Here is a 22435-nt window from a genome sequence, read left to right as displayed (position 1 = left end):
AAAGTAATTAATGAAAAAGTAATTTTCATCTTTAAAAAGGGCCAGGATTATATGTTATCCTGATGACCTAAAAGACGTATTTTGCAAATTCTGTAAGGATTGACTGAGCTAGATCTGTGAAGTGCTCCATAGGTACTGACTGCTACTTCAAGGAACTCTCAATAGACACCCTTCTCATCTGGGAAAGGGTGACAGGACAGCATGTTAAAGATTAAACATTAAAGGTTAAAGATTACAGTATCGACAAGGCTCAGCTTACAAATGGGGACTTCTCAGAAAAGAAACTATCAAAAATTACAGCTAAAGATTTGCAGCTAACAGAAACCTATTCAAAACAAAGCCGTCACATGTGGGTGTGCAATTTCTCTAAGAGCACCCCATCCCCATTATCTCCCATCTGTGAACACATGCATCTTCTAGAATTACCTGCTGAATACGGGCTGCTGGGATTTCCCCAGGCTTCCCACATGGCCTCGGTCATGGCCTGGATAACTTCTGGCTCCAGGGGAGTGGTTGCATTATAGTCCATATAAACTTTCCTGAAGGAAAGAAAGCAAAGACACCCATTAAGGAAAAGGAGATGGCATATGGGAAATACGGCTGCTCTGTGTCTATCCCATCGGCAGGAGCAAATAATGTCAAGGGCATGGCAGTCCTCTGCATAAGCACTGCAGGCATCCACAAGCTGCACATGGGAATCTCCAGATCTGCACTACCTATGGAAAATGTATGCATAATTTCTACTTATGGAAAATATATGCATAATTTCTACTTATGGAAAATATATGCATAATTTCTAATAATCTAGTTTTTGTCAATTTCTTTTATAATTGATAGGACTTGGATTTTCATTTAGGTTTTCAAAATTTCTTTCTAGCAAGGCGCAGTGGATCGTGCCTGTAGTCCCAGCCACGGGGGAGGCTGAGGCGGAATGACCTCTTGAGGCCAGAAGTTTGAGGCTGCAGTGAGCTATGATGGTGCCTATGAATAGCCAATGCACTCCAGCCTGGGCAACACAGCCAGACCCAGTCTCTAACAACAAACACTCTTTCTACCCCTTGGTAGGATTAATGGTCTGTTGGGCCCAGATTACCCATCTGACTGCTGTAAAGGGCAGATCGCTGGCCTCTTCCTTATGGAAGGAGCGGAACAGCTGCACATTCCCAAGGGAACTTTCCTGTCTGCTGTTTTAACTTCATCAGAGGTTCGCCTTATTTACCCACACCCATTTTTGCGATGGCCTGTGGGGCTCGTGGTGACCTGGGCTTCTCCCCGGGGCAGGTGAACTTTGGCCCCAGACCTTGCACTTTCAGTTTCTTTGCCCAGAAAGACTACATGCCTTGCCCCCACCTTACTTTTTCAGGTCTTTGTTCCAACTTAGTCCTCTTGTGAGACCCCCTGCCTCACAGCTCTGTTTAAAACTACAGCTGGCTGGGTGTGGTGGCTCATGCCTATAATCCCAGCACTTTGGGATGTCAAGGCAGGTGGATCACTTGAGGTTAGGAGTTTGAGACCAGCCTGGCCAACATGGTGAAACTCCATCTCTACTAAAAATACAAACATTAGCCCTACTAGGGAGGCTGGGGCAGGAGAACTGCTTGAACCCAGGAGGCGGAGGTTGCTGTGAGCTGAGATCATGCCACTGCACTCTAGCCTGGGCAACACAGTGAGACTCTGTCTCAAAAAAAAAAAAAACAAACAAACCCACGAAACTGCAGCCACCTATGTCCCTCCCTCCCCAGCCTCCAGGTCCCCTTCCCTCCTTCCTTTCTGGGCAGCATCATCATCTGACATACTAGACTTGTTCCCTTACTGTCTACCTTAATAGAGTGACAGAAGTATGGCTCCATGGGCATGGGGGCTCTGTTTTTCTCACTGCCCTGTCACCAATGCTGAAGCCCATGGTTGCCACACAGCAGGGGCCTGATTTTTATAAGATGACAAAATAAATGCCACAGAAAGTACAAATTCCCTGAAAGATCCCTCACTAAGTAAAATTTATCGGTATATCTTTTTACTAATACCCAAAACCTTCGAAAGCCTTTAGAAAAATGTGTAGTAGTAGTCCTGCCTGATATTAATTTACCTAGTTTTTAAATAAACAGTGCTTACACCAATCCACATGAAAACCCAGATACAATGACTAACTATGGCTGTTAAGCCACTGAGTGTGGACAGAATGTGCATTAGTTGTAATGAAGCATCTTTTCTGTTCAAAATCACTCAACAGGCTGTGCCCTGTGGCTCACGCCTGTAATCCCAGCACTTTGGGAGGCCAAGGCGGGCAGATCACCTGAGGTCAGGAGTTCAAGGTCAGCCTGGCCAACATGGCAAAACCCCATCTCTACTAAAAATACAATAAAATTAGCTGGACGTGGTGGCACGTGCCTGTAATCCCAGCTACTTGGGAGGCTGAGACAGGAGAATCGTTTGAACCCGGGCAGTGGATGTTGCAGTGAGCCGAGACTGCACCACTGCACTCCAGCCTAGGTGACAGAGTGAGACTCCATCTCAATTAAAAAAAAAAAAATCACTCAGTAGGTACAAGGCTTTGACAAGTTTGACTCGCCAATCTTTACCACTCTGGTACTAGTATTAATAGTCCCAGGAATCCCCCAGCCCGGCTTGACTTTGCTTGTGTCTTTAAATCTGTTTTTCTTTCCTATAAATAAGCATCCAAAGTACCTTAGGCTAGCTAGTGTTTGTTGAGCGACTATAGCTCTTCAATCTGCTGCTGGGCTGAACAAATCTATGGCTCGAATTTCAGATTAATACTTTACACATTCCTTTGCTTCATTATTTGCTGCTTCCTTAAAATGCTATCAGTATTGGATGAGCAGGCTCAACTTTGTTAGCTTCATAACCAAAAAATAAAAAGTCTTGGGAATCCCGCTCCACTGATTCCCTAGGGGATATTTTCCCAGATCCCTTCACTTTGTTCCAACCAAGGGAGAATGCCAAATGTGTGTGCTTTAGGCCTGGACCCCTCATATTCTAAGCATGGGTAGCGAATGAGCTCACAAAAAGGAAAAAGAGGGGTCTGGAAAGAGAAGACACACAAACCGGAAAATTCATATCCCTGCCTCCTGCCCTTCTCGGACTTAACTAGTGTGGACACCACGTGCTCCAGGTCTCCGCGCTTCTCAGCGGTGGCCATCCCGTTTCCTGCAGCTGGGCCAGTAGCCTGGGAGAACCCTTGATTCCCTTTCACCTGCCCCAGTGCACCAGCTTCCTACCAACGCACCCGTTTCTGGGCGCACACATCTCCCTCCTAGGTTGTTACAAGATCCTCAACTGGCTTCCCGGCTTCCTCTCGTCCCACACCTACCCGCGCCCCTACTTTCTAGAAAGCAGCCAGAAGGACTCCTTCAAAACACTTAAATTGCATCGCCCCGTGATCAACCTCCCAGGCCCCATAAGGCTCCGAATGAACCTCAAAGTTCTTCCCGGGCTCAGGGGCTCTGCCGGGTCACCTCCGACAAGTCCCCTGCCCTTCGCATCTGCTGTGCCCTCTTCCTGGCAGGCTCTGCTTCTCCAGAACCTGCAAACCTCACCCCTAGAAGTCACTCGGGTTTCGGTCCCAAAGTCACCTCTCCGTGGGCCCTTCCGGGGCCACAGCTCGCACCCGCTCCTCCTCGAAGCTCGCATCCCTGACTTAGGCCGACCTCGTGGACATCCCCACGCGGGACGCCCCACGCGAGAGCGGCCGGCCGGCAGCCCCCTTCGTCCTCCCGCGCGGGACAAACGGCGACGGGCGCCGGCCGCCCCCCGGCCCTCCCCTGAAGGCACGCACCTCTCCGGCGAGTTGTATTTCCCGCACCCGCTGGGCTGACTCGCCGCGGGTGCCCGCGCATCCCTCCCCGGCACCACTGCCGCCTCCATCCCCGTGCCACTGCTGCCGGGGTTCCAGCCTCCTTCCCGCGGAGCGCTACCAGTCCCGAGCGCCGGAGAGGAGGCGGGGCCGCAACGCCCGGGCGCGCCCGGATTGGCTGAGCGAAGCACTCCCAGCCAATCCACCCGCTTCACAGGGCCGCCGAGCCCCCAGCGAGGAGGCGGGGCTGCGCGGGGTCAGGTGACGGGTGGGGGCGGGGCCTAGCGCGTCACAAGAGCTTCCCGGGAACTGGGTGCGGGGAGCGGCGTTTCCTGGGCCCGCGGATCCCCGCACTTTCACTTCCGGGGGAGCCCCGTGACCTTGGCTGTCTGGGGCAGGGCCGCCATCGGGCCGCGGCCGGTTAGTCGGCGTAAGAGCAGGCGGGGCCTGAGCTGGACCGGAGGAGCAGAGGCGGCTGGGCAGTCCTGCGGCTGCCTCCCTCTAGCCGCATGAGCGCGGGACCGTGCGCTCCGGGAAAGCCGGGGCCGCGCGGCCTTGTTCGCCGCGAACCCTCGAGGGGAAGTGCTGGGACCGCGGCAGCAGGGCCAGGGCCCCGGGGGTCTGTCGCAGGCCGCCCTGGACAGTGATGAGCAGGTCCGCTGTTGCGTTAGTCGCAGCGGCTCCATAGGTCCCCTATGGCGTGAAGTTAGAGTCACGCATCGAGGATGGACTTGAGGGGATCTGCAGTAGAGGATGGGAGGGCATTGAGAAAATAGGGCAAGAGATGAGGGACTCTAAGTGGGCGTGGAAACGCAGGAAAGATTAATTCAAGATCTGTTTAGGCCGTTAAATAGGAATTGGGGCATGAGGGACAGGAAGGAAGCAAGGATTATTAGACAAGTGACTGGGAAGATGTTAGTGCCTTTATCTAGGTAAGAGGGAACACGGGAGAGGGAAAGATGATGGGTTGAGCTTTGGACATTTTGAGACAGTTGAGCTTTGGATATGTGAGACAGTCACAAGTGTAAACATCCACCATTCAGGTGTCCCGCTAACCATTAAGAAAAGTCAGTTGTGAAAGTGGTAAAAATGAGCAAAAATCCCTGAACTCTCATGAAGCCATCCTACCGTCACTTTTTTTGTTTTTTTGCTTTTTGGTTGTTTTTTTTTTTTTTTTTGGCATAATAGTGTCTAACTTTAATTGAGCCTTGAACTATGCCAGGCAGTGTTCTAGGTATTTTTCGTGTGTTCACTAATTTAATCTTGATGATTAACCCAGTCCGGTAGGTATTTATATATGAGGAATCCAAGACACAGAAAGGCATCTTGCCCAAGTTCACACAAGTAGTGGCTGGAGCCAAAGTTCGGTTTCAAGCATGCTTTGCCAAGAGGTTGAATTTTAATTGGATTTCATTGGCTTTCTCTATTTTATGTCCTGTTGGGGTCCAGAATAACTTGACTTTTCCAGCACAGCAAATCTGCACATTTCTGGACTCATTCTCTCTCATTCTTCCCTATAAACGCAGCTCATTTCTCGCCAAATGCAGCCAATAGCAAAGGGCCCACTAACATATAAGAAGCACATGGATGCACAGGAGCATGAGAACAGTCAAAAGAGGAGGAAAGGGAATTGAGAAGGAATGTCAAAAAAGCCAAGAAGACAGATAATAGTGTAAAGTGTGGCTGAGAGGCCATCCGAAGTATACTGTGCGTAACAATTAGGAGGCACTGATAAACTAGCGAGAGAAGTCTCAGTTGTGGGAGAGGCATGGAAGTTAGAATGCAAAGATGGGATATGAAACAAGAATGCAGTCAACTCTTAAAATGGTTGAGAAAGGAGGAATTAAAAAGGCGTACAAGATTACAGGCAAGCTGGGCGTGGTGGTTCACGCCTGTAATCCTAGCACTTTGAAAGGCTGAGGTGGGCGGATCACCTAAGGTCAGGGGTTCGAGACCAGCCTGGCCAACATGGCAAAACTCTGTCTCTACTAAAAATACAAAAATTAGCCGAATGTGGTGGTGCATGCTTGTAATCCCAGCTACTGGGGAGGCTGAGGCAAGAGAATCACTTGAACCCGGGAGGTGGAGGTTACACAGTGAAGCTGAAACCATGCCACTGCACTCCAGCCTGAGCGACAGAGTGAGACTCCGTCTCAAAAAAAAAAAAGAAGAAGATTAAGAGCAAATAGAAACTGAACATGTTCATAGGCTAAAGGGAGGTAGCTAACAGGACATGCAAGAAAGAGAAGCCAAAGTCCTGGAGGAGACGATAGGGGATGAAGTTAAGAGTAAAGGTGGCTAGGGAAGTTGATAGGCATGGGGAGAATTCATTCTCTAAATCTGTTTGGAAGGCTGTAAGGATAGGAGCCCAAGGACAATGGACAAGGTGACGATTCATCCCAAGCACTCCTTGGGCCACCTAGGCAGCAATAAGGTTTGTGTTTCCAGGTGAACATAGTGAGTGTAGTGGTGGAGTCAGACAAGATAGTGTCCAACGTGGCTGGTGATGCCCAGAAAGAATTGAGTACAAACATATAGAAGCCCAGGTGCTGAGGTAGCCCAGCTGAAAACAGTTTAGGGTGCAACATGCAGCAGCAGCTACCACCATTCCAAGTATACTGGTCACACATGCAACAGATGACCTACCAAGATGTGTCTAATACGAACACAAGTGCCCCATAGCGGCCAGACATTTGAGGAATGCCATCTCCATAAAGATAGTGAGAGGTGACAGCGTGCTGGCAGCCCTGGCAGCCCTCGCTCGCTCTCAGCGCCTCCTCTGCCTGGGCTCCCACTTTGGCGGCACTTGAGGAGCCCTTCAGCCCACCGCTGCACTGTGGGAGCCCATTTCTGGGCTGGCCAAGGCCGGAGCCGGCTCCCTCAGCTTGCAGGGAGGTGTAGAGGGAGAGGCGCGAGCGGGAACCAGGACTGCTCAGGGCGCTTGTGGGCCAGCTGGAGTTCCGGGTGGGCGGGCGTGGGCTTGGCGGGCCGCGCACTCGGAGCCGCTGGCCGGTTCTGCCAGCCCCGGGCAATGACGGGCTTAGCACCCGGGCCAGCGGCTGCGGAGAGTGTACTGGGTCCCCCAGCAGTACCGGCCCACCGGCGCTGTGCTCGATTTCTCCCGGGGCCTTAGCTGCCTCCCCGCGGGGCAGGGCTCGGGACCTGCAGCCCGCCATGCCTGAGCCTCCCCACCGTGGGCTCCTGCACAGCCCGAGCCTCCCAGACGAGCACTGCTCCCTACTCTACGGCACCCAGTACCATCGACTGCCCAAGGGCTGAGGAGTGCGGGTGCACGGCGCAGGACTGGCAGGCAGCTCTACCTGCGGCCCCGGTGGGGGATCCACTGGGTGAAGCCAGCTGGGCTCCTGAGTCTAGTGGGGACTTGGAGAACCTTTGTGTCTAGCTCCGGGATTGTAAACGCACCAATCAGCGACCGGTCAAAACAGAGCCCTGGGCTCTCTGTAAAATGGACCAATCAGCAGGATGTGGGTGGGGCCAGATAAGAGAACAAAAGCAGGCTGCCGCAGACGGCAGTGGCAACCTGCTGGGGTCCTCTTCCACCCTGTGGAAGCTTTGTTCTTTAACTCTTTGCAATTAATGTTGCTGCTACTCACTCTTTGGGTCCACACTGCCTTTATGAGCTGTAACACTCACCGCGAAGGTCTGCAGCTTCACTCCTGAAGCCAGCGAGACCACGAACCCACCGGGAGGAAGGAACAACTCCAGATGCGCCGCCCTAAAAGCTGTAACACTCACGGCGAAGGTCCACAGCTTCATTCCTGAGCCAGCCAGACCACGAACCCCACCAGAAGGAAGAAACTCCAAACACATCTGAACATCAGAAGGAAGAAACTCTGGACACGCCGCCTTTAAGAACTGTAACACTCAATGCGAGGGTCCGAGGCTTCATTCTTGAAGTCAGTGACACCAAGAACCCACCAATTCCGGACACAATAGCACATGCACCAAATAGAATTCTCACCTAAGGGAAAAAGTTAATAGAGCTATCAGAGTAGGTCTCCGATAGAGCAAGGTCTTGAGACAAATGGGTATTTTATTTTTAAAAAAATAGGCAGTCATGAAACAAGAACAAACAGTGAAAAGAGATACTGAACATTAATAATTGAAGTTTAAAAACTCACTGAGTTGTCAGGTGTTGGGGGAGGAAAAAATGCACAGGCAGAGAACAGAATTTTTAGGGCAATGAACTATTTTGTATACTATAATGGTGGATACATGTAATATATTTGTGAAAATTCACAGAAGATACAACACCAAGAATGAATCCTAATGTAAACTATGGACTGTGGGTGATGATGTGTCAATGAAGTTTAATCAGTTGTTAAAAGTACCACAGTGGGTGTTGATAGTGCAGGAGGTTGTGTACATGTGCACAGGCAGGGGATATATGGTAACTGCTCAATTTTCAAGTGAACCTAAAACTCCTAAAAAATAAGGTTTATTGTTTTTTCAGAACCCCCCAATAGGTGGGTTGAAGAGCAGAATAGGTATAGCTGAGGAGTGAATTCGTGAACTGGCCCTAGGAATTCTCTGATTATTGCTCAAAAGGATAGAGATGGAAAATATGAAATAAAATCATCCATCGAATATGATGATTCTCAAGCAGGGGTGATTTTTCCCTCCAGGGGTCCTTTGGTCATATCTGGAGACAATTTTTGTTGCCATAACAGGAGCTGTGGTGCTTCTGGGCTGTAGTGAGTGAGGCTATTTATACTACTGAGCATCCCCCACAATAAATTATTAGCCCCAAGTGTCGCCAGTGCCAAAGGGGAGAAACCCTGATGGGGTTCCACATTTCCATTTGGTATCATTTCTTCTGCCAGAGGACTTTGTAGTGCTAGTCTGCTGGTATGCTTCCTTCAGCTTTTGTACACATGAAAACTCGTTATTTTGCCTTCATATTTGATATGTTCCTTAGATCTAGAATTCTGGCTTGAGTTTTTTTCTTTCAGCACTTTAGAGTTACTTCTCCAATATTTTCTTGCTTGTATTGTCTGCACGAGACATCTGTTGTCACCCCTTTGTTCCTCTATATGTTGTCTATTTCCTTCCTGCTTGCTTTGAATATTTTGCTCTGGCCGGGCACAGTAGCTCATGCCTGTACTCCCAGCACTTAGGGAGGCAGAGGTGGGAGGCCAGATTGAGCCCATGAGTTCCAGACCTGCCTGGGCAATATAGCGAGATCCCATTCTTCACAAAAAATTTAAACAAGTATTGAAAATATTTTGCTCTGTCACTGATTTTGAGCACTTTCATTATGAGACTTCATTACGGAGTAGTGTTCTTCATGCTCTTGTGTTTTCGGTTTGTTGACCTTTTTAGACCCATTGGATTAAAGTGTTCATCAATTTGGAAATTTTTTCTTTTCAAATATTTCTTTCTCCCCTGCTTCTTTGGGGATTCACAATTATGAGTTATCTCACAGCTCATGAAGTTCTCATGGGGGAGAGGTTCCCAGTTTTTCCCTTTATTTTGGATTGTCTTTGTGGCTCTATCTTGAAGTCCATGTTTCTTTTGCAAAATATAAGCTGCTGTTAAACCCATCCAGTGTCTTTTTTTTTTTTTAGATGATCTCTGTCACTCAGGCTGGAGTGCAGTGGCACGATGTTGGCTCACTGCAACCTCCGCCTCTTGGGTTCAAGTGATTCTCCTGCCTCAGCCTCCCAAGTAATTGAGATTACAGGCATGCGCCACCACACCCGGCTAATTTTTGTATTTTTAGTAGAGACAGGGTTTCTCCATGTTGGCTGGTCTCAAACTCCTGACCTCAGGTGATCCCCCTGCCTCGGCCTCCCAAAGTGCTGGGATTACAGGTGTGAGCCACCAAGCCCGGCCTGTAATTTTTAATTGAATGCTAGGCATAGTATGTTTTCTCTGGTGGGTGCTGGATATTTTTTTATTTATTTTTTTTTTGTAGACAAGAGTCTTGCTCTGTCACCCAGGCTGGAGTGCAGTGGCGTGATCTCAGCTCACTGCAACCTCCTCCCAGGCTCAAGCAATCCTCCCACCTCAGCCTCCCAACTAGCTGAGACTACAGGTGCACACCACCACACCTGGCTAATTTTTGTATTTTTCGTAGAGATGGGGTCTCACCATGGTGCCCAGGCTGGTCTCCTGTGCTCAAGCCATCCTGACCTCTGCCTTAGCCTCCCCAAGGGCTGGGATTACAGGCATGAACCACCACTCCTGGCCTGGATATATATTTTTAATTAAAAATTTTATTGAGATCATTGTAGATTTACATGCAGATGTAAATAAATGACAGAGATCCTGGCTGGGCGCGGTGGCTCAAGCCTGTAATCCCAGCACTTTGGGAGGCCGAGGCAGATGAATCACCTGAGGTCGGGAGTTCGAGACCAGCCTGACCAACAAAAATACAAAAATACTCTCTACTATACAAAAATACAAAGTACTATACAAAAATACTGCCTCTACTAAAAATACAAAAAATTAGCCAGGTGTGGTGGTGCATGCCTGTAAATCTCAGCTACTTGGGAGGCTGAGTTAGGAGAATCACTTGAACCCGGGAGGCGGAGGTTGCAGTGAGCTGAGATCGCACCATTGCACTTCAGCCTGGGCAACAAGAGTGAAACTGTCTCGGAAAAAAAAAAAAAGAGATCCTTTACCCAGCTGTCCACGATGATTAACATCTTGAAAACTATAGTATAACATTACAACCAGGGCCAGGCGAAGTAGCTCATGCCTGTAATTCCAGCACTTTGGGAGGCCAAGGTGGGTAGGTCACGAGGTCAGGAGTTCGAGACCAGCCTGGCGAATATAGTGAAACCCCGTCTCTACTAAAAATACGAAAATTAGCCAGGCATGGTGGCATGTGCCTGTGTTCCCAGCTACTCGGGGGGCTGAGGCAGAAGAATCACTTGAACCCAGGAGGCAGAATTTGCAGTGAGCCGAGATCACCACTGCACTCCAACCTGGGCAACAGAGCAATACTTCATATCTCTTTCTCTCTCTCTCTCTCTATAAAATTTATATATTATATATTTATATATTATATATTATATATATTTATATATTATATATTTATATATTATATATTATATATATTTATATATTATATATTATATATAATTTATATATTTATATAATATTTATATATTTATATATTATATGTTATTTATATATTATATATTTATATTTATATATATAAAATATATATATATCTCTCTCACAACCAGGATATTGACATTGATACAATTCATTGTTTTTCCCCAGCTTTACTCATTTGTGGGGTGTTTAGCCCTATGCAATTTTTTGATGTGTACATTTGTGTATCCACTACCACAATCAAGATATATTTCCGTCATTACAGGGATCCTTGTATTAGTCTTAAAAACAAATCCACCCCCTCCTCCTGCCCATTCCTGTCTAACTCCTGCCAGCCACTAAACTCGTTTCTAAAATTTTGTTTTTCCAAATGTGTTATATAAACAAAAATATACAGCATGTTACTTCTTGAGATTTTTTTTTTTTTTTCCCTCAGTGTAATTCCTGGAGACTGGTCCAAGTTGCTGTGAATAGCTTATTGCTGTTCACTGCTGAGTAGTATTCCAGGGTATGTGTGTACCACAGCTTGATTATCCATTCACAGGTTGAAGGACACCTGGGCTGATTCCAGATTACAGCTGATATAAATAAGGCTACTATAAACATTGGTGTAAAGGTTTTTGTGTGAACTTAAGTTTTCATTTCTCTGGGATAAATGGTCAGGAATGTAGTAGCTGGGGCATACAGTAATTGCATGTTCAATGTAATGACTCAGCAACTGAAATTTCCAACTATGACTGCAGATTTGTCTGTCTCTTTTCAGCTCTATCAGTTTTTACTTCATGTGTTTTGAGAGTCTGATGTTGGTAAAGGCACATGTAGGACTGTCTGGTGGTGAATCTTCTGTTATGTAATATCCATCTTTGTCTCTGCCAATTTTCTTTGCTCTGAAGTCTAAGTGATCAGATATCAATACAGTCACTGCTGCTTTTTTTAAAAAATTAAATTCTGCATATCTGTTTTCATCCTTTCAATCTACAAATGTTTTTTAATTTGATGGGAGTTTCTACTAAACAATATAATTGAGTTGTGTCTTTTAATCCACTCTGCCAGTCTTTGACTTAAGAGAACTACTGATATGTTAGCTCTTAAATCTACCGTTTTGTTTGTTTCATCGGTTTACAGGCTGTATCTCTTTACTTGCCTTCCTTTGGGTTACCTGAACAGTTTTCAGTATTCTGTCTTGATTTCTTTATACTGTTTTCAAAAACTGAGATATAATCCACATACCATAACCTTCACCCTTTTAGAGTACACAATTCAGTGGATTTTCATCTATTCCCAAGGTTGTGCAACCATCACCACTAATTCCAGAATATTTTCAACACCCCAAAAAGAAATAACTGTGCTCATTAGTATTCATTTCCCATATCCTAGCAACCAGTAAACTTTTTTTTTTTTTTTTTTTTGTAAGATGGAGTCTTGCTCTGTTGCCCAGCCTGGAGTGCAGTGGCTTGATCTCGGCTCACTGCAACCTCTGTCTTCCGGGTTCAAGCAATTCTTGTGCCTCAGCCTCCCAAGGAGCTGGGATTACAGGTGTGCGCCACCATGCCCAGCTAACTTTTGTATTTCTAGTAGAGACAGGGTTTCACCATTAGCCAGGCTCTTGTATTTAGGTTTTTAATTCATTTGACTTAATCTTTGTATTATAATATATGACATCAGGCAAGAAAAGACAATTCTTTTTACCATTTAATCGTCTCGATACTCATCAAATATCTATTGACTGTAGGCCAGGTGCAGTGGCTCATGCCTGTAATCCCAGCACTTTGGGAGGCCAAGGTGGGTGGACTGCTTTGAGCTCACAAGTTCGAGACCAGCCTACACAACATGGTGAAACCCTGTCTTTACAAAAAATACAAAAATATTAGCCAGGCGTGGTGGCGCATGCCTGTAGTACCAGCTACTCGGGAAGCTGAGGTGGGAGGATGGCTTGAACCTGGGAGGCCAGAGGTTGCAGTGAACTGAGATCGCACCACTGCACCACATCCTGGGCAACAGAGCCAGACCTTGCCTCAAAGAAAAAAAAATCAATTGATCAAGTCAGGCATAGTCCCACATACTCAGGAGGCTGAGGTGGGAAAATCCTTTGAGCCCAAGAGTGCAAGTCTAGCCTGGACAACATAGTGAGACCCCTATCACTTGGAAAAGAAAACTCAATTGACCATAGATGTATAGGTTTATTTCTGGACTCTATTATCTATTAATCTATACATCTCTCCTTATGACACTGTCTTGATTACTATGACTTTATAGTTAAGTTTTGAAATCACAAAGTGTGAGTCCTCTAGATTTGTCCCTTTTCAAGATTGTGTTGGCTATTTGGGGCCCCTTACATTTTCTCAAGACTGTTAGGATTAGCTTGAGAGGGTTTGCACTAAATCTGTATGTTTATTTACTGTATTAGTCCTTTTTCATGCTGCTGATAGACATACCGGAGACTGGGCAATATACAAAAGAAAGAGGTTTAATGGACTTACAGTTCCACATGGCTGGGGAGGCTTCACAATCATGGTGGAAGGCAAGGAGGAGCAAGTCACATCTTATGTGGATGGCAGCAGGCAAAGAGAGAGCTTGTGCAGGGAAACTCCCCCTTATAAAACCATCAGATCTCGTGAGACTCACCCATCACCATGAGGACAGCACGGAAAAGACCTGCCACCATGATTCAATTACCTCCCACCAGGTCCCTCCCACAACACGTGGGAATTTAAGATGAGATTTGGGTGGGGACACAGCCAAACCATATTATTTAGGGAGTATTGTCATCTTAACAATATTAAGTCTTGCAAAACATAAACACAGAATGGCTTTCCATTTATTTGTCTTCAATTTCTTCCAGTGGTATTTTGTAGTTTTTGTCTCTAAGTCTTGTTTCTTTTATTAAATGTATCACTAAGTATTTTTTATGCCATCACAAATGGAATTGCTTTCCTTATTTTCATTTTTAGATTGTTCATTGCTAGTGATTACAGTATACTGAACTTATATATTGCAACCTGGGAAAAGCAGTTTTGTCCTCAGTGAGCTCTAACTCAAGTCAAATACAGCCTTGCAAGTGGGGTTTTCATGGAACTACAAGATTTGTTAAATGACACATTTCTCAGCTGGGCGACATGGCTCATGCCTGTAATCCCAGCCCTTTGGGAGGCTGAGGTGGGCAGATCACCTGAGGTCAGGAGTTTGAGGCCAGCCTGGCCAACATGGTCAAACCCCGTCTCTACCAAAACTACAAAAATTAGCGGGGTGTGGTGGTGTGCACCTGTAGTCCCGCTACTTAGGAGGCTGAGGCAGGAGAATCACTTGAACCTGGGAGGTGGAGGTTGCAGTGAGCTGAGATCATGCCACTGCACTCCAGCCTGGGCAACATAGCAAGAAAAGGACACATTTCTCCAGTAATGAGGCTTTGAAGGATCTCCAGCCATGTTCTGCTCCCTCCAGTGGTGTCCAGGCTGTGCATTTGCACTGTGAATGTGTTTAAGGCTACTGTGGAGTTTGAGGGTGTGAAAGAGGGATAGTGTGCCAGGCATGGTGGCTCACAGCTGTAATTCCAGCACTTTGGGAGGCCGAGGTGGGTGGATCACCTGAGGTCAGGAGTTCAAGACCAGCCTGATCAACATGGAGAAACCCCGTCTCTACTAAAAATACAAAATTAGCTGGGCATGGTGGCGCATGCCTGTAATCCCAGCTACTCAAGAGGCTGAGGCAGGAGAATCGTTTGAATCTGGGAGGCAGGAGGTTGAGGTGAGCCGAGATCATGTCATTGTTCTCCAGTCTGGGTAACAAGAGCAAAACTCTGTCCAAAAAAAAAAAAAAAGAAAAAAGAAAGAGGAATAGTGTAAGTTAAAAATGCCATAAACCTCTGTTGTTAATGAGATTTACATATTTTTCTTGAGTAAATACTCTGGATTGCTTCAAGCCTATGGTTAATTTCCAGACCTATAAAAAGGTGACTGATAATTTTTTGCCAGTTTTGTTACTTTTATGGAAGAGAACATTTTAAGAAGTCCTTGGCTGGATGCGGTGGCTCACGCCTGTAATCCAAGCACTTTGGGAGGCTGAGGCAGGCGGATCACTTTAGGTTAGGAGTTCAAAACCAGCCTGGCCAACATGGTGAGACCCTGTCCCTACTAAAAATAGAAAAATTAGCCAGGCGTGGTGGCGCATGCCTGTAATCCCAGTTACTCGGGAGGCCGAGGCAAGAGAATCTCTTGAACCCGGAAAGCGGAGGTTGCAGTGAGCCGAGATTGCACCACTGCACTCCAGCCTGGGTGACAGAGCAAGACTGTCTTAAAAAAACAAAATAAGTTCTTTGCCAATCTCACTGGTATCATTTCTATTCATACTGTCTCTTAGTGTGTCTCTGTAGTTTCCTTAGTGGCTCTGGTATTACAATATACATATATGACTTATTAAGTCTACTAGTGTCAACATTTTACCACTTCTAATGAAATAAGGAAATCTTACTTGCATTTAATTTTATTGGTTTTTTTTTTTTCCAAGAGAGAGGGTCTTGCTGTTGGCCAGGCTGGAGTGCAGTTGCGGTCATAGCTCACTGTAACATCTAACTCCTGAGTTCAAGTCATCTTCCTGCCTCACCCTCCTGAGTAGATATGACTACAGGCATACACCACCATGACGGGCTAATTTTTTTTTTTTTTGAGACGGAGTCTTGCTCTGTCACCCAGGCTGGAGTGCAGTGGCACAATCTCGGCTCACTGCAAGCTCCGCCTCCCGGGTTCACGCCATTCTCCTGCCTCAGCCTCCCGAGCAGCTGGGACTACAGGCGCCTGCCACCACACCCGGTTAATTTTTTTGTATTTTTAGTAGAGACGGGGTTTCACCGTGTTGGCCAGGGTGGTCTCAATCTCCTGACCTCGTGATCCGCCTGCCTTGGCCTCCCAAAGTGCTGGCATTACAGGCGTGAGCCACCGCACCTGGCCCCATGATGGGCTAATTTTTTAGAGATGGGGTCTTGCTATGTTGCCCATGCTGGTCTCAAACTCCTGGCCTCAAGCAATTCTCTTGCCTTGGCCTCCCAAAGTGTTGGGATCACAGGCATGAGCCACTACACCCTGCCCTATTTCCTCTACTTTTAAATATCATTGTGTTGAGCATCAGACAGCATGATTTTTAATTTAATCAACACATATGATTTATGAAGATTATTTTATCACTTCTTTTGTTTGAAGAACTTCCTTTAGCTAAACTTTATGGGTAGATCTGCTATTAACTAATTCTTCTTGTTTTATTTCATCCAAGAATGTTTTGATTTCACTCATTCCTGAAAGTAAGTTTTGCTGTATATAGAATTCATGGTAGACAGTTATTTTCCTTTCAACACTTATAATACCATGCCACTTCCTTCTGGCCTCCATGATTTCTGAGGAGAAATTGACTGCTTTCAAACTGGTGTCCCCCTATAAGTAATGCACTATTTTCCTCTGGCTGCTTTTAGGACTTTTTGTTTTCAGTTTTTAGATGGTTAACTTATTATTTGCCTTGGCATGGATTCTTCTTTTTTTTTTGAGATGGACTTTCACTCTCGTTGCCCAGGCTGGAGTGCGATGGCGCGATCTCTGCTCACCACAACCTCCGCCTCCCGAGTAGCTGGGATTACAGGCATGCAGCACCATACCCAGCTAATTTTTATTTTTAGTACAGACGGGGTTTCTCCATGTTGGTCAGGCTGGTCTCAAACTCTTGACCTCAGGTGATCCGCCTGCCTCGGCCTCCCAAAGTGCTGGGATTACGGGTGTGAGCCACCACGCCTGGCCTCTTGGCATGAATTTCTTTGAGTTTATCCTGTGTGGGGGTCACTTAGCTTCATCAATCTCTGTTTCAGTCTTTCCATAACATTTGCAAAGTTTTCACATTTATTGTTTCAAATACTCTTTTAGTCTTATTCCCTTTCTCCTCTCCTTTCGGAACTCAGTAGGAAATGGAATCTTTTGTCATTGTTCCATTGAGGTTTTGTCCTCCTGCACTCCCCCTTTTTGGTTTCTCTCTCTTCGGATTTAGTAAATTCTATTGATCTGTCCTCAGATTTGCTGATTGTATCTTCTGTTATTTCTACTCTACTATTGAGCTCATCCAGTAAATTTTTAAAGTTTCTGTCACTGCACATTTTAGTTCAATAATTTCCACTTGGTTTTCTGTAAGTTCTATATCCTTGTAGAGATATTCTATTTTTTTATTTGTCTCAGAACAATTCATTATCAGCTTTTGAAACATTTTTATGATGGGTACTTTAAAATACTTATAAGAAAATTCCATCTGATTCAGCTCATGATTAGTGTCAGTTTATTGTATTTTCTCATTTAAGTTGCAATTTTCCTGCCTCTTGGTATGATGAGTGATTTTCATTTGTATCTTGGACATTTCTATTACGTTAGGAGATTGTTAATTTAAATCGCTGTCATGAACTGCCTGACGTCATGTCTGAAAGCCTGAAAAGCCATAGATATTGTTGGGTTTTTGCTTATATTCATATAGGAGGGTGGATCCAATCCTTGTTACTCAAGCTGCAAGCACAAGTCCCCTCTGTCCTTTCTGTTATCTTCCTTCCGATGGCTTTTGTCTGTTTTCTTCTGCATTCTGGGAGAATTCCTCAAATTTGTCTCCACATCATTGATCTACTTTCTCAGCATCAATTCTGCCCTTTGCTGTGCACTTTATTATGATGATTTTAGTTTCCTCATCTAGTTCTTTTATAGTTTCATTCTGTTTCCTTTTCACTTTGGCCTATTGCCTACTTAGGGCTTTTTTAGTCAAACATGCAATTTACTGCATTTTCCTAAACATGTGGATTTTTCTTCCCTAAAATATTTTTTTCATTCTACACTTCATTTCCAAAATCATGTTTACCCTTAGAATCTCCAGGATATTACTTCTTCTTTTCTGCAGCATTTTCCCACAGGCTTTACTCAAGCAAAGTAAACTCTGCTCAGCCTTGACATCTGTCAGCTGATGGAAGGGCAGTTACCTTGCCTGGGTGGTGCCAGACGCCATCCTCAGCTATTGCCTGGGCTAGTAAGTGCACCCAGCTCCTGGTTGACTGCCACAAGCAGGCTTGCAGCTGGTGTACTGTGCTCTTAAGCTACTACATATTTACTCAACAGCCAAAAATCACACTGTAGTAACCTACTCAGTTACTGCAGCTGGCTAAGGCCTGTACTCCAGATGCTGACTCCTGGGAGAGGCAGGAATACATATGTGAATAAGTGCAGTCGACACCCTTGGTGCTTCTGGAAGCTTGGGAAAGACGAGGATACTCAGAAAGTGTTCGTCTACCTGTAAGAGCAGCAACAGCTTCATAGCAGTGGCACTATATGAACTAACTCTTGAAGGAGTCCCAAGAGGGAGGCTGAGTGTCTTGGAAAAGCGGACCTCATCTCAGAGCATGTAAACACTACTTTGAGGCCAGGGTCTTCAGGGCAGTGGCTGGCAGGGTGGACAGGGGCCCAGTAACAATGGGCTCTGTACGCCAGGCACAGGAATGCTTATTCTGAAGGCAAGAGGAAGAGCTGGAATGGTCAGAGGTGTTTCAGAAACCTCTGTGGGAGTAAAGTGGAGAGGATGTGGGTGAGGAGGACATCCCCACGGGTTTTAGTCTCACCTGGATGTCTGGCCAGCTCTTCCACATGCCACTGCCCTTCCTACAATGACCATGGTTTCTGTCACATGCCACTGCCCTTCCTACAATGACCATGGTTTCTGTCACATGCCACTGTGATTGGTATGGCAGCCATGTGAGTGGGATCCACAGAGTCACTGGGCTCCACCTGTGTCTCCTGCTCTATCTGGAGCTCCTTGCCACAGCATTCCCCAGGGAGACAGGTTTTCTCTTTCCAGACTAACTTGAGGCAGAAACCTCTTAGGAATAGGAAACAAGGCTACTGACCCACAGGGCTGCACCCAGCTACAGCTCCTCCACCTCACCATGGGTAGGAGAGGAAAGGACACAGGTGAACAGGGTCACTGAGGTTGGAATACATATTTTTAGAAAGGGATATCTGGTAATATCAATGACTGGTTTGAGACAAAGTAATCTTCCAACATTAGGCATCAGGAATGACATACGAGTGATGAGCTGCTAGGAACGTCATGAGGTTGGACACTGAGGTGATGAAAACCCAACACTGAAAAATACAACAAATACAGACAGAGGAGGCCTTATAGGCCACAAGAGCATCATCTGGGTATCACCTAGATTATCAGAGAAGGGGAAACACCCACACATGAACTGTGGACCAGAGGCCCAAGGAAGAGACAAAATGGAAGTGCTAAGCCACTACGGCTACTATGTAAGTCTCTCCTGGTTACTGTGCCTCCCTGACAAGTATTTACCCCAGTCGGCTGTGCATGGAGGCCCTGTTCACAGGTGTTCTCTTCCCCAGCATGGGGAACTCTTGGAGTAGGCACTGTCATTTCCATCTGGCCCTGACATAAGCTAAAAAAAAAAAAAAGCAGTGAATATACTGGAAGAACTCTGGCTCAGTGAATTTGCCAATGAGAATCAGCAAGGCCTAAGATGAATTTTCTGAAGTGATCGTTCAGTTCTTTATATAACTGTGTGAACAAACAGATATTCTTAACAATGCAGGGTCCCCAAATGCTCCCATCAGTGGGTTTCTTGAAGAACTTTATTTTTTCAAACCACATTTCTTTCAATAAATAAATTTCTGTAACCTATGGAAACCTGGGGTAAGAGAGGTGACGCAGATAGGTGATATAGACGCCTCTGAACCAGCCCCTCTCAGCTGTTCAATATGTTTAATTTTAGGCAGGGCTATAGGAGGGAAGAAAGAGGGGAGTGACAGGTTTTCTCATTTTTCAAATTATTCTTTGGCAAAGAACAAGTTAAACATTTTACTAAGACTATATATCAACATTTTACTAGACTTATTTTATGAAGAATAGTGAACGTGTAGCAAACTTGAATTTCCAAAGCGAAACATACGGATAAAAGTGAAGGCCAGGTGCGGTGGCTCACACCTGTAATCCCAGCACTTTGGGAGGCCAAGGCGGGCGGACTGCTTGAGCTCTGGAGTTTGGGACCAGCCTGGCTAACATGGTAAAACCCCATCTCTACCAAAAATACAAAAAATTAGCTAGGAATGGTGGTGCATGCCTGTGGTCCCAGCTACTGGGGAGGCTGAGGTGGGAGGATTGCTTGAGCCCAGGAGGTGGAGGTTGCAGAAAGCTGAGATCACACCACTGTACTCTAGCTCCAGCCTGGGTTACAGAGTGAGGCCCCATCTCAAAAAAAGAAAAAAAAGAAAGTGAAAACAATCCTGAATTGGTGGTTTACATCTTCTTGTTGGAATTCTTACTTTAAAAAACACAGTCTGCTTGATTTGATTATTGGCAAAAAGGGCGATGTTAACACGAATAAGTGACTTATTTTGAAAATCTCTTAGGGAATAAGAAGGTTCTACTTAACAAATGTAAATCAGAATGCACCAGTAGTGCCGTGGGTTTTACAGAAGAAACTGGAACTGATTTTTTACAGCGGTTCTTTAAATAAGTGGGGGTGAGGAGTGGCAGCAGAGCAACCCCAGGAACAGCAAGTGGGGTTTGTTCACTGAAGACTGTGACAGACTTTTGTGATCACCACCGCCTGGGAGTTTGCCCTCTGGGATTTTATTTTTCTTTTTTGGGGGGTCTAGAATCCAGCAGAAGGGCTATTCAATCTTTCTGCTGCCATAAGAAAAAAACATGCTGGGTCTATCACCAGACGGCCTCTGAATGGGCTAGGACTCTGCTGAGACTGGCCTAGCTATGAACACTGTTGTGTTCTACACCCCACAAGGTCTTTCCAGACAAGTGTGCAAGTAACTAGAGACAGAGGAAAATATGCACAGGTGCTTTGAATCATGTAAACTGCCAAATACTAAGGTACATGATCCTTTAAAAAACGGACATTCACAATGTTTTAGCTCCTGAGCAGCCTCTCAGGCCTCTCGTGCTTGGAGACGAGGGCAGGTGAAGACAACCCTAACCCAAGACACTGGCTCCCTGTGGTCTGTGCTCTGCAAATAAAGCTGTTGGAAACACCACAGATGACGAGTCATGGGAGAAAAGGCGAGGGGCACAGCTGAGATCCATTTTCAATATCTGAGTAATACTCTTGCCTTGGCTCCTTAGTAGAAAGACTGCAAAGGGATGGTCACCTGCTGGTGGTTATTTAGGGGAAGATCAGAGGTAAGATGTGAGCCTTCTTCTGAGAGGCCTACCCTGGAAGTGTTTCCTTCTAGGAGTGGTTGAAAAACATACAGCTTATGCATCAAATTCTAAGCAATAGTCATAAGGACCCTCTGGAGTCCAGCCAAGAACCAGGATTCAGGAAGCAAAGGTTCTGGATGTCCAATTGGATGTCAGAGCTTCCCAAGAGCTTCACTTCCCCAAGGGCCTGCTCACTCTCACTATTTCCAGGACTGGCCTTTTGGCCGAGTCTAGGGATTCCCATTCCCTGACAGATCAGAAACCACCAACTAGTACCCGGTTGGTTGGGGGCACATGCACTGGAGCCAGAAATGTGACTTTGGCCTGTGAAAGAGGGAGGGGAATGCCAAGAAGTCAAAAAGTCTGGAAGGAAACTGGGTCCCACAGTCACCCAACAGATCCCAAGGGCCCCACTGGCCAAGCACCCAGGACAACAGCTGCTGCTTACTGTGATGGGCTGCATCTGAATGTGCTCCTAAGACGGGGGTGTGTGTGCAAAATATCTCTGGGGGACTTCCCCTAGACAGAATGGGATGATTCAGTTATCTGGACATTTTGAAAGAATTGCTTAATCCCTGATAATGAGCAAAGTGTTTTTCTACTGTGCAGATACTTTGATGTCAGAATAACTGATATTACCACTTTCAGTGCGGTCCAGAGGGCACACTGTCTTTCATGTACACTGCATAAATGTTTCCACTGGACAGCAGGCGTGAATTCTCCCACAGAAGCGCTCTTCTGGAAAGTCCTGCATCAACACCTGCAAACCACCAGCTGGGGAACTCCAGGGAGCCCGAACAACTACTATGGCATGTGCCCTGACTTGGGCCTGGGACTGGCACCAAGCAGAGAACCTCATTTCCTGGGTCACAGGCGGCAGGAATTAGCTGCTGGCCTCCTGCCCTGCCTAGAGAGGAAGCCTAGTGCTCAGCTGGCAAGTTCCTCTGACACTAGGAAGAGGAAAAGTGTGAAAGCTGCAGTACCTCCTTCTCCTAGGCCCTGAGAGGTGGGCACTAATGTGTCTCCTGGACAAGCCCTGAGCTCCTGAGATGCCATCATTCTCTTTATCCAATCTCACCCTTCCTGCTCTGTGTGGCCTGTTAGCCAGGGGCCACCCTCAAGTCTAATGGGTGCAAAGAGGAAGCAAGGCCTACATTCCTCACCTGCTGGGTCTCTGTGACAGACTGATCTCACAATCAGAGATTCTATAAATTAAGAAAAACAAACTAAACTCAGTAGATGGCAGACGGGGGAATCCAGAGGTCTAAGGAAGCTGGCAGTTAAATTTGAGAGTGTTAGGCAGGCAGCAAA

General features: G+C 46.2%; 1 protein-coding gene across 4 annotated transcripts in view; it reads right to left on the bottom strand.

The window, feature by feature from the left end:
• Window positions 1–5961, bottom strand: part of SCLY (selenocysteine lyase) — a 40115-nt gene extending 34154 nt beyond the window's left edge. For all 4 annotated transcript variants that reach the window (XM_024243814.3, XM_054550064.2, XM_054550065.1 and 1 more), the window contains exons 1-2: window positions 3794–5961; window positions 427–539 (exon numbers count right to left, since the gene is read on the bottom strand). In XM_024243814.3, coding sequence (XP_024099582.2) covers window positions 427–539; window positions 3794–3882 — 202 coding nt within the window. In that variant the 5' untranslated portion in view covers window positions 3883–5961. The remainder of the gene's footprint in view (window positions 1–426; window positions 540–3793) is intronic.
• Window positions 5962–22435: the final 16474 nt, after the last annotated feature.

Source organism: Pongo abelii, chromosome 11, assembly GCF_028885655.2.
Source record: "Pongo abelii isolate AG06213 chromosome 11, NHGRI_mPonAbe1-v2.0_pri, whole genome shotgun sequence".
In the NCBI taxonomy this organism is placed as follows: domain Eukaryota; kingdom Metazoa; phylum Chordata; class Mammalia; order Primates; family Hominidae; genus Pongo; species Pongo abelii.
This window is presented reverse-complemented; position numbering and strand designations above follow the sequence as displayed.